Raw genomic sequence first — 17,853 nt, forward strand, 5'->3', positions numbered from 1 at the left:
TTCCAGGGTGGTCAACTTATCTGGAATGTTCCTGAACCCTTTGGGCCATCCGGGAAATGGGTTTTTATGGCCAGTTGGTTTCGGCACAAACAACTTTGTTCCTGGAATCTGTACAATGTCTAGTTAGTTTCACCATAAACAAGCCTTTTTCCAGGTTTTATGTACATGTTGGGTTATTCTTAGCTTAACACAAACAACAAGATGGTTGCAGTTTCAAGATGGAGTGGTCCTAGTCTTTCAATAATAAATGAACACTTTCAAGCACCAGTTATATTTATGTAGAAAAATATAATGAGAAGTTCAGAAAAAATATTTTTTGTGAATATGATAGAATTATTAATTCTGGAGATGGAATCTTTATTTAATGAATAAAGAGACAAGAAATCATAGTTAATTATACAATCACTTGTTCTTATTTATATTAACTTTAAAATTTTAATTTATTTATTGTCAAAGTGATGTACTGAGTCGGTACAATTCTGTATGTAAGGCAGTGAGTACGTTCCTTATCCAACTTGTGACCTCCTCCCTCATTTTCTCCAGCCTTCCCAACTTCCCAGTTCCCTCCCCTGTCCCCATGAGTTGTACAGTTGGTTTACAGCATATAGTTTTGTGACTATTGCCCTCACATTGGTTTGTCTTTTATCCTTTGTCGCTCCATTTTGATATTCCCCTTCCCTTCCCTAGTTCGAATAAACATGCATATTCAATACCCGTAGTACCAAAATCAGTAATAGTGGCATCAGGGGTAAAACCCTGCGGAAGAAAGACTGAAGAAAATGGCATAATTTCACATGGCATGTTGAAAATAATGACAAGGATAAACCACTAATTTCCATAATGTGGAGTTCGTTTCACTTAGCATCATTTTATGTGTGCAGATATATGTAGCTATTGAGCTATTTTGATCTTCTGGTAGGACTATCCAAGATGTGTACTAGTTATTCCCAAAGAGGGAATAATTTGGGGTCTGGCTCACTTCAGTTAGTATGATGTTTTTCCAAGTCTTTCCATTTCCTTATGAATGGGGCAGTGTCATTCTTTCTGATAGAGGCATAGAATTCCATTGCGTACATGTCCCACATGTTCTTGATCCATTCATCTTCTTAGGGGCATCGGGGTTGGTTATATACTTTAGTGATGGCAAATTGGGTTGTGATGAACATAGTTGTGCTGGTGGCTTTAGTGTGGTCTTGCTTGTAATCTTTTGGGTAAATGCCAAAAAGTGGGGCTTCTGGCTCATAGCTAAGCTCTATGATTAGCCCTTTAGGAACCTCCATACTGGTTTCCAGAATGGTTGAACAAGTTTACACTCCCACCAACAATGTAGTATGGTTTGCTTTTGGCCACATCGCCTCCAGCATTGGTTGCTATAAGTTTTCTTGATAATGGACGTTCTATCTCTCAGCTAAAGATGGAGCTAAGTGGTAGAGCACCTACCTAGCAAGCACAAGTCCCAGAGTTCAAACCAAATTTACTGCAAAAAGTAAGTAAACAATGGCTTCCTTCAGATAATGGACATTCTTACTGGGGTGAGGTGCAATCTTAGTGTTGTTTTGCTTTTTATGTCTTTAATGGCCAGTGATATGGAGCACTTCTTCATGTGTCTCTTGGCCATTCTCAATTCATCTTCAAAGAAGTCTCTTCTTAGGTCTTTAGCACATTTACTAAGGGGGCAGTTGTTTCTTTGAGGATTTGTTTTGGAGTAATATAATTTTTTGTGTTCTATGTATATTTTAGATATAAGGCCCTTGTCTGCTGTATGGCCAGTGAAGATCTTCTCCCAATCTGTAGGCTTTCTATTTAACTTGCTAGATAAGTCCTTTGCCATACTAAAGTTCTGCAGTTTGATGCAATTCCATTTGTCCAAACTTTCTTTGATTTGTTGTGCTTTTGGGCCTTAATCTAAAAGTTTCAACCTGTGCCAAGGAGCCCAAATGTTTCTCCTATTCCTTCCAGTGATGTGTTCAAGATATCTGATTTTACCTAAGTTCTTTGATCTATTTGGAATTAATTCTGGTGCAGAGTGATATACAAGGCTCTAGCTTGTTAGGTAAAGGTGTTTAAGCAATTTTGCCAGCACCACCTGTTGAAGAAGCTGCCTTTCTTCCATCCTATTTTTACCTCCTTTATCAAAGATTAAGTAGACATAGGTCTGCAGGTTCATATCTGGGTCTTCAGTTCTATTTAGTTGGACCCCAGGCCTGTTCTGGTGCCAATACCAAGATGTTTTTCTTACTCTAACTTTGTAATTGAATTTGAAGTTTGGTATTCTTATCCCTCCACCATGGATCTTCCTACTTTGGATTAGTTTTGCCAATCAGGTTCTTTTATTATTACATATGAATGTTGGGATTGCTTCCTCTATTTCATTAAAGAATGGTGTTAGGATATTGACAGGTATAGCATTGAATTTGTAGATAGTCTTTGGCAATATTGCTATTTTCATGATGTTAATCCTCCCAATACAGGAGAATGAGAGATTTTTCCATTTCCTAAGTTTTGCTTTAATTTCATTTTTCAGCTTTTTAAATTGTTCTTCATACAGGTCTTTCACTTCTTTGGTTAAGGTTAATCCTAAGTATTTCGTGTTTTTGAGGCTATTGTGGGCATACAGAAATGCTTTTGGTTCTTGAGGATGTATTTTATATCCTGCTAGTTTGCCAAAGTTTTGTATAAGCTCAAGTAACTTGGGAGTAGAGTCTATGGGGTTCTTTAAATACAGGATCCTGTCTTCTGGAAAGAGAGAAACTTTAACTTCTTCTTTCCCTATTTGGATCCCCTTTATATTTGCATCTTGCCTTATTGCTCTGGCTAAGAATACTAGTACAATATTGAAAAGGAGTGGAGAGTGCTGACATCCTTATCTTCCTTTTGATTTTAAAAGGAATGCCTTTAACTTTCAACATTAAGTACAATGCTAGCTGTAATACAGTTACTTATTTTAATGATTATTCATGACTCCTTATATAAGAAAGTACCATAGAAATAGCCTCTTAACAGTTTGCCTTTCACACACAAATCTACAAACACCACACACATACCTACATAATTCATTACCCCAAAATAAATTATGCACATAAATTACATCTCATAGATATGTTGATGTACCAACAAAAATATTTATTAATCATTAAGCACAAATTATAGCAATCCTCTAGGAAAAAACCTATCATTAGAATAGACTCTGTTGTGTCCTTATGTATTCTTTACGTTTTATACTCTCCACTCAGGGCGCTCCACTACCTTATTGGAGACAATGAGTAAAGCAGACATCTGGCTTCTCCTGGGACTTGGAATTCCCTCGAACTACTTTACCAAATTTTGACTTTGTTGGAGGACTCCACTGCAAACCTGCAAAACCCTTGCCTAAGGTAAGTATGTTCCTTTTTGTCTCTGTTATTTGATTTCCTTTGCAGTGCCTATGGTTCTGCAACACACAATCCTAGTCCTTGACAGTACGATGACAGGTGAACAATGTCCAGATAACAGTTGAGGAATCAGAATAGAAAATAATGTCGAGTATGCCTAACGTATGAAACTGTAACCTCTCTGTACATCAGTTTGATAATAAAAATTTAAGAAAAAGAAAATAATGTAGAGAAAAGCAATTAGAATAGTAAAAAACAATATACAAGGCATAAAATTTCGCCTAAATAGGAAAAAAGTTGTTAGAGAAATAACTTGGAAACCAGATGGAAATATTTGGAAATGTTGCATTATGATGTCACTACACTTCATATTACTACCTGTGCTCTTCCTAGTTGCTAGTGGAAAATCTTGTTTGTTTTTAATCTCACTGTACTGTTGGTTCCTCTGATAATTTCTGATAATATTTGATTTTCTCTACTTATATTGAAAAATCTTTTTTTTTTCCAGTCCTATGTATGTTTTGAACTCAAGGCCTGGCATTATTCCTGAGTCTCTGTGCTCAAGATTAGTGTTTATCCCTTGCTCCACAGCTCTACTTAGAGCTTTGTGGTGCTTAGTTGGAGATGAAAGTCTCACAGACTTTTCTGCCCAGGCAGTCTTTGAAATAAGATTCTCAGATCTCAACCTCCTCAGTAGCTACCATTATAGGCAAGCACCATCAGCACATTGCTACTTCGATATAACCAAACTTTCCATCATGCTTGCTTAACTATTATTTGTATGTGTTGTTGTCTGTGTGCATGTGAGAGATGATGTACACTTTTTCTGCACAGGAAATGGAAGATTTTGTGCAAAGCTCTGGGGACAATGGTGTGGTGGTGTTTTCTTTGGGGTCAATGGTTGTTAACCTAACAGAGGAGACCGCCAACGCAATTGCATCAGCCCTGGCAGAAATACCACAAAAGGTGAGATGTAGTACCTCCATAGTGGTCTTCACTGTAAGGGACATAAACTCTGTACGTATCAGACTGTGCTAGTTTACATTTACAATAACTCTAACTTATCTTAAAAAACTAATATTAAAAATATGCAAGGAAGATGCTGAAATAGCCTGGAATTTTGGATTTTTAAATTGACAGTGAGTGAAACATGAATTTTGTCATCAGAAAGAAACACAGATATCACAAGGTGAAATCTTATTACCATAATATTGCTAGCAAGACTTCACAGAAACTATCAAATTTCATCTAGTGGTCGCAAGAATACTAAGCCCGTCAATACACTAGACATGCTTCAGAAAGGAGTTAAACTACACTTAATAATTGGAGTCCTACAATAGCATTTGACATGCAGTTTAGTGTAGATTGAAATATTATATAGTGTATTGTTCCCAAGTAATCCTTTCCTCCAGTTTGAAATGGACCCATGAGGAAGTTAATCAGGGAAAGCAAAGGGGAGGTTTGTCTGTCCTCCTATGTATTTATTCACCTTTGTTCATTAAGAGAAAAACTCAAACCAACCAGTCCTACTGGACTGGCTCTTATTCATATGTGAAACCAGATCTCTACAGTTCTTGTGAATGTGTGCATAGTCGCCTGAAAAATAAAGGTAGCATCATTACAATTTAGTTTCATTTCAGCAACCCTATGACTTATGAACTACAAGCCAGCTCTATTTTCTACATGCAGTGATTTTTCCTAGAGTAGTGATAGTTAATAAGTTTAGATGTCACTATCATGAATTTATGTTCAAAATTTCCTACACTTCACAATTAACAATTTGTAATCTAAACCTAGATTCATGTAATTACTAAAACGAATTCATTTATCATAAAGTTATTTACATATATTTGATCGAGTTTGTCAAAAAATAGTTACATAAATAACATTTGCTTGTGTGCTGGTCCTGAGGAAGAAGCTGTAGCTTTAACATGCAGCACTACAGTGTGAATTGTTAATGTGAGTGTTACTAGTAGGCCTTGGCAACCACCGCAGGATTGGTTCTGAGGTCCATTTGTCTGTCTGTCTAGATAAATTTGCCCAGCTTGACCATGTCTTCAAGAGTGTAAATGGTACTCTATAACCTAAAGCTTTGTGAGTCCTTCATAGTATGAATAGTATGGGAGTATTATGTACTCACTCCATAATGCTGAGCGTTCTGTAATATAATATCCCTTAATACAATACTCTGAGGCTGGGAATATGGCCTAGTGGCAAGAGTGCTACCTCGTATACATGCAGTCCTGGGTTCGTTTCCCAAGCACCACATATATAGAAAAGGGCCAGAAGTGGTGCTGTGGCTCAAGTAACAGAGTGCTATCCTTGAGCAAAAAAAAGGCAGGGACAGTGCTCAGGCCCTGATTCCAAGGCCCAGGACTTGCAATATATATGTGTATGTATATATACATACATATTATGTACATGTATGTAATATATGTACAATATTATGTACATGTATTATATGTATATATAATAGTCTCTATTGTGAAGTACATAATGCTAAGTAGTTCGACTCTATTTCTAGTTGGTCAACAGAATAGCATTTTTTTCATAGAACTTCTTTCCAGGGGCAATTGTGAATATAAACTATTTTTCATGAATAGTCAGTAAAAGCCAAACAAAACATATTAAACTAAAATAACACCCTTTGCATTAAGAGAATATTACCCCAATGTCACTTTATAAAGACTAATAGCCAAAACTGGAAAATGAAAGCTAATTTAGTTAAGATTTATGTGTAAAGAGGTAAATCTTATTTATTGGATACCTATCTCACAACAGATCTATAATTTTGACCAAATAAAAATATCTTGAATACATTTATTTCTCATGTATTACATTAATGTCTAAGTACAGTAAAATTATGATTGTATTCAATCTTACTGAATATAAAATTAAGTATGAGAAGTGTGGATATATTTTTTCTCTCATTCTTATATTTATCCTCGAAATGACCCCTTTGTTGTCTTTTTCTTTATCCATTCTATGAAAATAATTTAATTAAAATGTGACATTTTCAAACTTAAAATTACAGTGTCTTTACCTAACAGATTCTTTGGAGATTTAAAGGGAAGAAACCAGACAGCTTAGGAAAGAATACTCGGCTGTACAAGTGGCTTCCCCAGAATGACCTCCTTGGTAAGACAATGAAAAATCAAATACCAAAAGCATGAGTAGGGCTGGGGATATAGCCTAGTGGCAAGAGTGCCTGCCTCGGATACACGAGGCCCTAGGTTCGATTCCCCAGCACCACATATACAGAAAACGGCCAGAAGCGGCACTGTGGCTCAAGTGGCAGAGTGCTAGCCTTGAGCGGGAAGAAGCCAGGGACAGTGCTCAGGCCCTGAGTCCAAGGCCCAGGACTGGCCAAAAAAAAAAAAAAAAGCATGAGTAGCTGTAGAAGTAGTTGATGACAATACAACAGGAAAACACATGGAGATTTGCTAGCAAAAACTTAAAAATGAAACCAAATTTTTATGCTTATAATCCCATTCTATGTAAAATAAGCATTGACAGTTTATGACCAATATATTATTGTTTAAAGTATATTTACCATGGACAAAGAATTTTGTATAATTATCTGAGGTCATCTATCTGTCCCTAATTCACTCATTACCTTAGCAGTTCTCCTAATGTAGGGAAAGGATTTGCAATGCCACTGAAACAAATACCATTGTCGTATTATGAATGAGTCTGAATTTTACGTGGCGATAAAAACTTATTTCTTAAGAGGAAGTGATAATACACCATTTTTCAAGCATCCGTCTTTCATTTGGCTAATGCTCTATTTTTAAGTTTATGAGAGCATAATCTAACTTGAACTTTTGTTTTGCTTCAGGAATTGCTCTCTTTTATCCATTGTGTGCTTTTGCTATCTAGTCAACTGAAAGTGATACATTCATTTTCAAATCTCAATTTGCACAAAACCTAAGGCACATACACTAAGAATTTTACTAATATCTCAAGTCAATTAAGTGCTACTTGAGGTGAGATTAGAAAGCCATTTAAATGTAATTTCATAGGTTCAATAATTGTTATTTGGAAAAGTATGTTCCTTTCACTGCCTCGTATTATACATTGTCACTAAGAAGTTTAATGAACAATTTTCCTCATCAGAGAAGTCTCTTTTTAAGTCTTTATCCCACTTGTTGAGGGGGCTATTGGTTCTTTGCTGTTTTTATTTTGGAGGAATGTAATCTTTTTAGTTCTGCATATATTTTAGATATGAGGCCTTTATCTACTGTATGGCCAGTAAAGATCTTTTCCCAATCTGTGGGCTTTTTGTTTATCTTGGGAGCTATGTCCTTTGCCGTGCAGAAGCTCTGCAGTTTGATGCAGTCCCATTTGTCCATCCTTTCTTTGATTTGTCGGATTCCTGGGTCTTTGTTAAGGACGTTCTGTCCTGTGCCAAGGAGCCCAAGTGTTTCTCCTACTCCTTCGTTTAGTGTTTTCAGAGTATCTGTTTTAATTTCAAGGTCTTTGATCTATTTGGAATTGATTTTTGTGCAGGGTGATGTATAAGGATCTAGTTTTAGTTTGTTGCATGTGTTGAACCAGTTTTGCCAGCACCAATTGTTAAGGATGCTGTGTTCCTTCTATCCTATTGTTTTAGCTCCTTTATCAAAGATTAAGTAGGCATAGTTCTGTGGGTTCATTTCCTGGTCTTCAATTCTGTTCCATTGGTCTTCAGGCCTGTTCCAGTACCAATGTCAAGCTGTTCTTATTACTATAGGTTTATAATACGGCTTGAAGTTGGATATTGTAATTCCTCCAGCACTGTTCTTTCTGCTTAGGATTGTTTTTGCTATTCTGGGTCTTCTATTGTTCCATATAAATTTCTGGATTGCTTCATCTATTTCATTAAAAAATGGTGTTGGGATATTAATGGGTATTGCATTGAATTTGTAGATAGCCCTTGGCAATATTGCCATTTTGATTATATTAATCCTCCCAATCCAGGAGCACAGGAGGTGTTTCCATTTCCTTAGTTATGCCTTAATTTCGTTTTTCATGTTTTTAAAATTCTCATTGAGGTCTTTCCCTTCTTTAGTTAAGGTTATTCCTAGGTATTTTATGTTTTTTGAGGCTATTGCAAAAGGCGTTGCTTTCCTGATTTCAGCCTTGGCGTTCGGGTCATTACCATATAGAAAGGCCATTGATTTTTGAGGGTTTATTTTATATCCTGCAACTTTGACAAAGTTTTGGATCAGCTCTAGTAGCTTGGTAGTATAGTCTAGTTGTTTCTTTAGGTATAGGATCGTATCATCTGCGAAGAGAGAAAGTTTGACTTCACCTTTTCCTATTTGGATCCCCGTTATATTTTCTTCTTGCCTAATTGCTCTGGCTAGGAATTCTAGTACTATGTTGAAGAGAAGGGGAGAGAGCGAACATCCCTGTCTTGCTCCTGATTTTAAAGGGAATAGCTTTAGTTTTTCACCATTTAGAATTATACTTGCTGTTGGTTTGTCATAGACTGCCTTTATTATATTCGGGAGTGTTCCCTGGAATCCCAGTTTTTCCAGGGCTTTTAGCATAAATGGGTACTGGATTTTATCGAATGCCTTTTCCGCATCCAGAGATATAACCATGTGGTTCTTCACCTTGCTCCACTTGATGTGGTGGATTACATTAACTGACTTGCATATATTGAACCAACTTTGCATGCCTGGGATGAATCCAGTTTGATCATGGTGTATGATTTTTTTGATGACCTGTTGTAGTCAATTAAGCAGAATTTTGTTGAGAATTTTTGCATCTATGTTCATCAGGAAAATCGGTCTATAGTTCTCTTTCCGTGATGAATCCTTGCCTGGTTTGAGGATGAGGGTTATACTGGCTTCATAGAATGTGTCTGGTAGTGATCGTTCCCTTTCAATTTCATTGAAGAGTTTGAGAAATATTGGTGTGAGTTCTGTTTTGAAGGCCTTGTAGAATTCAGCTGTGAAGCCATCTGGACCTGGACTTTTCTTGGATGGGAGATCACTTATTGCCATTTCTATTTCAATGATGGGTATGGGTCTGTTCAGAAGTTTTAAATCTTCATGGTTGAGTTTGGGGATATCAATTTTTCTAGGAAATCATCCATTTCTTCCAGGTTCTCGCATTTGTTGGCATAAAAGTTTGCAAAATAGTCCCTTATTGTGTTCTGAATTTTGGTTGTTTCTGTGGTGATATTACCTGTTCTGTCTCTGATCTTGTTTATCTGGGTTTCCTGCTTTCATTTTTTGGTTAGGTTTGCTAGGGGTCTGTCCATCTTGTTAATTTTTTCAAAGAATCAACTCTTTGTTTTGTTGATTCTTTCGATTGTTTTATTTTTGGTCTCTAATTCATTTAATTCTGATTTGATTTTATTATTTGCTTCCGTCTATTGACTTGGGGTTTGGCTTGTTGTTCTACTTCGAGGAGATTACGGTGCTTCCTTAAGTTGTTGAGTTGCTGTTTCTCCAGTTTGTTGATGTAGGCACTCAGAGATATAAATTTCCCTCTGAGTAATGCCTTTGCTGTATGCCAAAGGAGCTGGCACTTTGTGTACTGATCTTGGTTAAATTCCATAAACATTTGAATTTCTGTTCTAATTTCTTCTATGACCCACTGGTGGTTCAGCAGTGTGTTGTTTAGTCTCCATGTATTGTAGGATTTTCTACTGTGGCTGTTTGAGTTGACCTCTAATTTTATTCCATTGTGGTCTGAGAGAATACAGGGAATGGTTTTGATATTTCTGAATTTGTACAGATTTTCTGTTCCCTAAGATGTGATCTATTTTGGAGAATGTTCCATGTGCTGCGGAAAAGAATGTGTATTCAGTTGTTGCTGGAAGGAATATTCTGTAGATGTCGCTTAAGTCTAGTTGGTCTATGCAGTTGTTTAGTTCTGTTGTTTCTTTATTCAGTTTTTGGCATGTTGATCTGTCCAGAGGTGATAGTGGAGTGTTAAAGTCCCCAACTATCAATGTGTTTGGGTCAATTAGTGTTTTTAGAGTCAGTAGTGTTTTTTTGATGACATTGGGTGCTCCTGCATTTGGTGTGTAGATATTTAGGGTGGTTATATCCTCCTGAAGGAGAGATCCCTTTATTAGAATGTAGTAACCTTCTTTGTCTCTTTTTACCATTTTTAATTTGAAGTCAATTTTATCTGATACAAGGATTGCAATGCCAGCCTGCTTATGGGGGCCATTTGCTTGATAGATTTTATTCCAGCCTTTCACTTTTAGAAGACGGTTAAAAGCTGTATCTTCCCATTTCATGATCTAATATTCTTGTTTTCTATTTAGGGTTCATTTCTCTGTCTGTATTGAGATCTTGATTATTTTCCCTGTATAATACATCTTTGAGGGTTTTCTCTAAAGCTGGTTGGGTGGAGATATATTGTTTCAGTTTTTCCTTACTGTGGAAGACTTTTATTTGCCCTTTGGCTATGAACGAGAGTTTAGCTGGGTACAGTATTCTTGGTTGGTAGTTATTTTTATTTAGTTTTTGGTATCCCTCATTCCTGGCTCTGCTTGCTTTCATGGTGTCTGCTGAGAAGTCTGGGGTAATTCTGATTGCTTTTCCTTTATATGTGAATGTTTTCTTCTCCCTAACAGCTTTAAGGATTCTTTTCTTGGACTCTGTTGATCCTGTTTTGATCATAAAGTGTGGGCGGGATTTCCTATTCTGGTCTGGTCGGTTTGGGGTTCTAAATGCTTCTTGAGTCTCTATACACCTATCCTTCTGGATATTTGGGAAGTTCTTGGCTAATATTCTGTTATGTAGGTTGCCTCTTCCATTAACTTCTTTCTTCAGATTTTCCTCAATACCTATTATCCTTAAATTGGGCTTCCTGATAGTGTCTTGAAGCTCTTGGAGTGATCCGTTTTATCAACTGAGTTGGTTTTGTATTGATTTTTGATCCTTATCCATAGATTCTAGGGAATCTTCAGCTCCTGAGATTCGATCCTCTGCTTCAGCTAGTCGGGACAGTAGGCTAGCTACTTGATTTCGAATCTCTCTTCCTTCTGACTGGACTTTCCTGATGATTTCCATGTCCTTGTTATACTTATCACTTGGGTCCTGCATGGACTTCTTTACTTCATTAATTTCATTAATTTGGTTTTGAGTGCTGTCTCTCAAATCTTTTAGCTGGGTAACTATCTTTTCATTTGACTCTTGAAGTTCAATTATCTTTCTATTTGTGGATGCCATGAAATTCTCCATTAATTTTTGCGTTGCCTCCTCACGCTCTAGAATAGTTGACTGAAGAGATTCAAACTTTTCATTTATCATTTTTATCAGTAGACTTTGTAGAGCATTTTGAGGATTCTCTTCTATGTCTTTGATTGAGTGCTCTGCTTCCGGTTTGTTTTGAGTGGGAGATGAGATTCCATTGTTTGCCATCTTTCTTGTGTTTCTTCTACCCATTTGGATTGGGAATGCCATTCTACAAGCACTTGTGAGCACCGTTTAAGAGCCAAAGCAGACCTTACCAAGCACTGTTGTGTAAATCTTAGAAGTTCACAGTTATATACAGATACCTTGTATACCTGTGTATAAAATTAGATATGGTGTTCCTAAAGAATACAGTTTTGATATAACAACCAATCCTTAGCCCTGTATTCAGTAGTTATTTATTTACTATTATAACCCTACGAACAATTTTTGTTTTTATATTAAGTTCTTTTTGGACTGGCTGTCTTTGTCTTTGAACCCCTTTGATTCACTCTGATTGAGCAGGGATTCCCTCTATCCAATAACCAGGGGTCAATGGAATCTGGAGGTCCTGGAAGTAAGTCAGTAGGCTACATTAGAGGTAGCAAGGAGAATAGAGTAAAATGTATGGGGGGGAGGTGTGTGTGTGTTATGATTTGGTTTAGTTTCAGTGACGTGGAAATGTGGAGAAGAGTAGAATCAGTAGAAAGAACAGGTTAAAATGATAGACAATGGAGTGTTAGCAGAAAAGAGTGGAGGTGTTATTCATAGGAAAGTAAATTTTTAAAGAATCAGAATGTGAAGAGAGAGATAAAGAAAAACATAGTGGGGCCCGCCAAGGGAGGCGTTCGCGGAGGACAAGATGAAGCTCATCATCCTGGAAAACTATTCGCAGGCCAGTGAGTGGGCAGCCTAATACATCAGGAACCACATTATCCAGTATCATCCGGGGCCAGACAAGTACTTCACCCTAGGGCTTCCCACTGGGAACACTCCACTTGACTGTTATAAGAAGCTCATTGAGTACTATAAGAATGGAGACCTGTCCATTAAGTACGTGAAGCCCTTCAATATGGACGAGTATGTGAGCCGTCCTTGAGAGCACCCAGAGAGCTACCACTCTTCCATGTGGAACAACTTCAAGCCCATTGATATCCAGCCCGAAAACACCCACATTCTGCATGGGAACGCGTCAGACTTGCAAGCCGAATGTGATGCCTTTGAGAAGAAGATCAACGCTGCTGGGGGCATCGAGGTGTTTGTCGGGAGCATCGGCCCCAATGGACACATTGCTTTCAATGAGCCGGGCTCCAGTCTGGTTTCTAGGACTCAGGTGAAGACACTGGCCATGGATACCATCCTGGCCAATGCTAGGTTCTTCAATGGTGACCTCGCCAAAGTGCCCACTATGGCCCTGACAGTGGGTGTGCTAGACAGTGTGGATGCTAGAGAGGTGATGATCCTCATCACAGGGGCACACAAGGCCTTTGCTCTCTACAAGGCCATCGAGGAGGGCGTGAACCACATGTGGACCGTGTCTGCCTTCCAGCAGCACCCCAGCTTCGTGCTTTTATGCGATGAGGATGCCACCTTAGAGCTGAAAGTGAAGACTGTCAAGTATTTCAAAGGTTTAATGCTTGTTCATAATAAATTGGTGGACCCTCTGTACAGTATCACGGAGGAAGAAACTGAGAAAAGCCAACCTTCTAAGAAACTGTACAGTGATTATCTTGCACTGGAACCTAGTATCAAGTACCTCATAGGGACAGGCAGGTTTTTCTGAAAATTGTCTTTCAAATAGGATTCTTAATTCAGAATGGTTTCCGCAGGCAAATACATGACCTTACTGTTGTCTGTGTGACATGAAGCCTTGTCAGGGAGTTTAGCTATAGTGAAAATGACTTGTTTATAATTTAATTAAGAAAAAAACTCTATGAAAAGTATACCCCATCATTTTAGTGTCTGCCACACCCAAGTTAGTTTTTTAGCTTTTGTTCTGCCTCAGCCACTTTTCACAAGTACAACACACTCCCACCAGGATTTCTATGTGCACTGTGGGCAGGATTAAGGGCCTTGTATAATTTGGAAGTAAGTTCCTTGAGGAGTTGTGAGAGCTCCTCTTACGCTGGCCTGCTCTTTAGTTAGGATTTGTTCAGATTAAGGAACAAACTCTTTCAGTGTACCTAAATGATATGCAAGGAAGCATCCCTCTGCTGAGTACCAAGTACTGCATGCAGAAGGATGTTGTTCCTATTCCATTCCCCTGGTTGGTTCCGTTCTGCTCTCATAGCTGCTCTTCCCTCAATCTAGGAGGGCTTCCCGGGGAGGATTTGGGTGGGTGAGGCAAAGCCTTCAGGGACCCAATCACCACACCCAACAATTCTCTCCCTATGAGCCCCAGGACCCTGACTCCAGAGCTTTGTGCTTTTGTCAGGTCTCCCTTGTAGTTAGCAGTAAGAGGCGATCCAGTGGAGCAACGCACTGCCACAGCCCCAGCTAGTCACGGTGGTGCGCTGGCAGGCAGTCGCTGAACACAAGTGCCATGCTCACCTTCCTGCTCCCCATAGAGCGAGTGCCATGGCCACACTCCAGAGGCTTCCAGCGTTGTTTCTCCACTTAAATGGTCCCGCTCCTGCAGCCCTTTCCTGTCCATATTGTGTGGAGCTTTCTGAATGTCAGGAAACAGCCCTCCCTGTTCTTTCAGCCCTTGTCACTAACATAGTCCATTGCTCTGCCCTCCTTTGGTCCTGTAAGTCTTTGTGGAGTGGTTGCTGCCTCCTGTTTTTGTCCTTCTTTGAAGCTACTGCTGCCTATTTCTGGAAAAGGTTTTTCCAGGCCTGGCTCAGGCCTCAGTACTGTCTGATACCAGCATTTTGTCTTTAGCTTTTATACACGATTGTGATGTTCTGTGTTAAACTAATGGTTCAATGAGTTTTATGAGGTGAAATTTTGTATTAAATACAGTATTTTAAAAAAAAAAACATAGTGGAAGACAATGCACAAAACTTGTCTACATGAAAGTAGAGAGTTTGCAAAAGAGAAACTGAGAGCTCATGCCTATAATCCTAGCTACTCACAAGACTGGGATCTGAGTATCATAGTTCAAATCAACCCATGCAGGAAAGTCTGTGAGACTCTTGTCTCCAATTTAACACCAAAAGCTGCAATTGGAACTTTGGCTCAAGTGGTAGAATGCTATCCTACAGCACAAAGAAAGAGAGAAAGTAAGCTTAGGGAAAATGCCTAGGCCCTTAGTGTAAGGCCCTGACTGGAAGATGGATTATAAACATTTTTTAAGCCTACATAATCTTTCCTTTCATGGAAGTTGGATATTTAGTCTCCTAAGGGTTATTTCGTATCAGCAAACTAGTATTAGGTTAATAATGTTTAATTCATAAAATTCCAGAATACGGTAAATACGCATTGAATTATCATTTCTCTTTTGTTTGTACTCATCCATTTATCATTATGGAGTGACCTCCTTTGTAATATTTCACAACATGAGTTGTACAGTTGGTTTACAGCATATAGTTTTGTGATAGTACCCTCACAATGGTTTGTCTTTTATCCTTTGTCTCTCAATTTTGATGTTCCCCTTCTATTCCTTAGTTCCAAAAATCACACGTATTTGATGCCCATGCTACCAAAATCAATAATGGTGACATCAGGTTAGAACTCTGTGGAAGAAAGATTGAAGAAAAGATTAGTAATCATCTTTGGTATTCTACTTGAAAATATGAGTAATCAGAAGTACTTAAATATCAGCACATTATAACTCATGAGTCCAGAACTCAATTGTTCTTGTTTTTCCATTTCCTTTCTTTTCCTTTATAACAGGAAAAACTGAGACGTTTCTAAAAGAGGTTAATTAAAGAAAAAGGAAAGTGATAGGGTTATAGTGGAACAAGTGGGTCAAGAAATAAAAAGAAGGCTGGGTGCCATTGGCTGATCCCTGTAATACTAACAACTCAAGAGGCTGAGATCTGAGGACTGATGTTTGAGGTCAAGCCAGGCAGAAAATCCTGCCAAGCCAGCCGGCAGTAAACCGGAATCCTGACTGAGGGCAGCGAGGATTAAGGGAAAGGAAAAATAAGGGAAGAGAAAAACGACAAGAGACAAAGATGGGGTATGGGAGGTCTGCAGCCATAAGGTGGAAACTCAAGACTGCAGTCATGTTTATTCTTAACTTCCAGCTTATATGCAGTTTGAAAACCAGGAAACAGCATAGGCTTAAAATTCTAGAATACAAAAAAAACTTGGAAATCAACAGGAGCACGGCTGCTCTTTTATCCTTTGGTTCCCAGTGGCGGCGGTGCCCGAGTGCCTGCCCGCAGTTCAGCTCCTTGGATGTCATCTTGAGGGCAAGATGTCTGACACGTTAGCTGAAGTTTGGCAGTCCAAGAAGCACACCAACAGCTCCGAAGTAACCCTCGTGCTCTAAAAACAATGCTTTCAATTGACCTTTCGACCAATAATCCAGTGCATAGGCCAAGAGCTTCATGGAGAGAGTGTTGACGCGTAAGAAGTTTCCCACAAAGACAACTCTTGATTTTCTCGTTAACCGCACACATGCGCTCCACAGAGCCGATGTTATTGGTGATGGTAACTAAGGTGGCTCTTGCCAGGTCCTCCTTACTAACAGCCTCTCACTTCTCCTTGTAAAACATATTCCCAAAACTAGATGCTACAGCCCATCCCGGCAGACCGAATCTTTCATAATCTCCTCTGTAAATGTCCTGGACCAACTTGTCGGCCTGGGTGCTGTCACCTTTGGATGCCATTTCCAGAGCCTCTTCAAAACTTTCACAGCCGGTCAGTAAACTGCACAGGCCCAGAAAGGTGCCCCCGCCGAGGCTGGTCCCTGTCACACGCTTGTAGTTGTCTTTGGAATGGACCCCAAGAATACTGACTCCTGAGCCAATGTTCACCACCAGCAGGGGGTAAGCGTCATCCAGGTTAAAAGGCATCTTTTGGCATCGCTCAGGTTCAGAGGCATTGGCAAAATAATAGCACTCTGCTTGCCCATTGAAACTGACAGAATCTATGTACAGCAGGCCCTTTACAAGGCAGTCAAGTTCATCCAGTTTGTGTAGATGGAGGTTTCCAATTGTGCGAAAATCTTTTTCAAACTTGTAAGCACCACCTCCGGTAGCACATAGCACCGTGTGTAACGTGGAGAAGTTTTTATCTCTTCCCATTTGGATAAAGGTAGGCAGGTCCTGGGTTGGAAATTGGATAAAGTGCAAGTTCTCCCTTCGCCCAAACAGAGTCAAGTCCTTCAGTTCAAGGTGCACATCCCGGACGCCAGTGGACCCATAGGCCACGTTAGAGGTCAGGTATTTCCGAATACTTTTCAAGCTCTCTACCTCCTCTTGCTCTTCCTCTGCAGTGATGTCAACGGGTTCAAAATACGAGAGCTTCACTAGAGTCCCCCCGATGTCCATGCCAAACCATGGGAAAGAGGGCTTCTTGGCATCCTTGATCTTCATGGCGGTGGCCGGAGCGGCGGGAGGCTGCCTCGGGGCAGGCAGGATGGTCGGCCCGGGAGTGTTGCGGCTGTGGAGGAGTTGTGTGTCCTTCCCCGTGTCCTGCCTCTGAATGCAACACAGAAAGATCTTCTATTTATTTTATGTAGCTAACATTGTAGTACCACACACTCCAGCACAAATCTTCAAATCTCAGAGCTGTTTTATGTATGAGAAGTAACTGGTTGTAATTGTTCGGATCTGTTTTGTGTGTGCTCTGGTTATGCTGTGTTAAATTCACTGTATCGGCAAGAATCTAGGCAATCGATTCCTGAGGCTTTGGGAATGCAAAGGAGTGCTGAGCACTTGTGATGGTAGTTTCTGTAACATACTCTGTGTAACAAAGCATGTTGGGGTGATCCGTCCCCGGAGATGTGATTCTTCTCAAATGCCATGATGACTTACTTGAAATACTCTTGGTAGACCTTGGCCTGAGTCTCAGGATGAGTCTTGGGAAGTGACTATTTACTTTGATTTTTGAGTTAAATCAACACGTTAACATGTTTAATATGTTCAGATTGGAAGCTTACTTGCTTTGGAGTCTAACGGGGTCCCTGGCCTGCTCAGACAGTGTGCTTGGGGCGAGTTCATACTTCTGTGCCCTTTTGTGGCCATGTGTATCTCAGGCCGAAGTAGACACGTTTCTTCTCATTAGATCTGAACCACGAAAGCTAAAGATTTTATTCTATTCTGAAAAACTGCAACAGAATCACACTTACTCTTGGGTGTTGTGGAACTGGGAATCTGAGGCAGTATTGCAGAATTATAAGAAAG

General features: G+C 39.3%; 1 protein-coding gene and 2 pseudogenes across 1 annotated transcript in view; 2 read left to right on the forward strand and 1 right to left on the reverse strand.

The window, feature by feature from the left end:
* Positions 1 to 3,241: 3,241 nt before the first annotated feature.
* Positions 3,242 to 17,853, forward strand: part of LOC125365015 (UDP-glucuronosyltransferase 2B17-like) — a 56,076-nt gene continuing 41,464 nt past the window's right edge. The window contains 4 exon segments of the mRNA XM_048364868.1: positions 3,242 to 3,282; positions 3,284 to 3,374; positions 4,206 to 4,337; positions 6,422 to 6,509. Coding sequence (XP_048220825.1) covers positions 3,260 to 3,282; positions 3,284 to 3,374; positions 4,206 to 4,337; positions 6,422 to 6,509 — 334 coding nt within the window. The 5' untranslated portion in view covers positions 3,242 to 3,259.
* Positions 12,400 to 14,527, forward strand: LOC125364920 (annotated as a pseudogene).
* On the reverse strand, positions 15,817 to 17,075 carry LOC125364915 (annotated as a pseudogene).

Source organism: Perognathus longimembris, chromosome 16 (assembly GCF_023159225.1).
Source record: "Perognathus longimembris pacificus isolate PPM17 chromosome 16, ASM2315922v1, whole genome shotgun sequence".
Classification (NCBI taxonomy): Eukaryota; Metazoa; Chordata; class Mammalia; order Rodentia; family Heteromyidae; genus Perognathus; species Perognathus longimembris.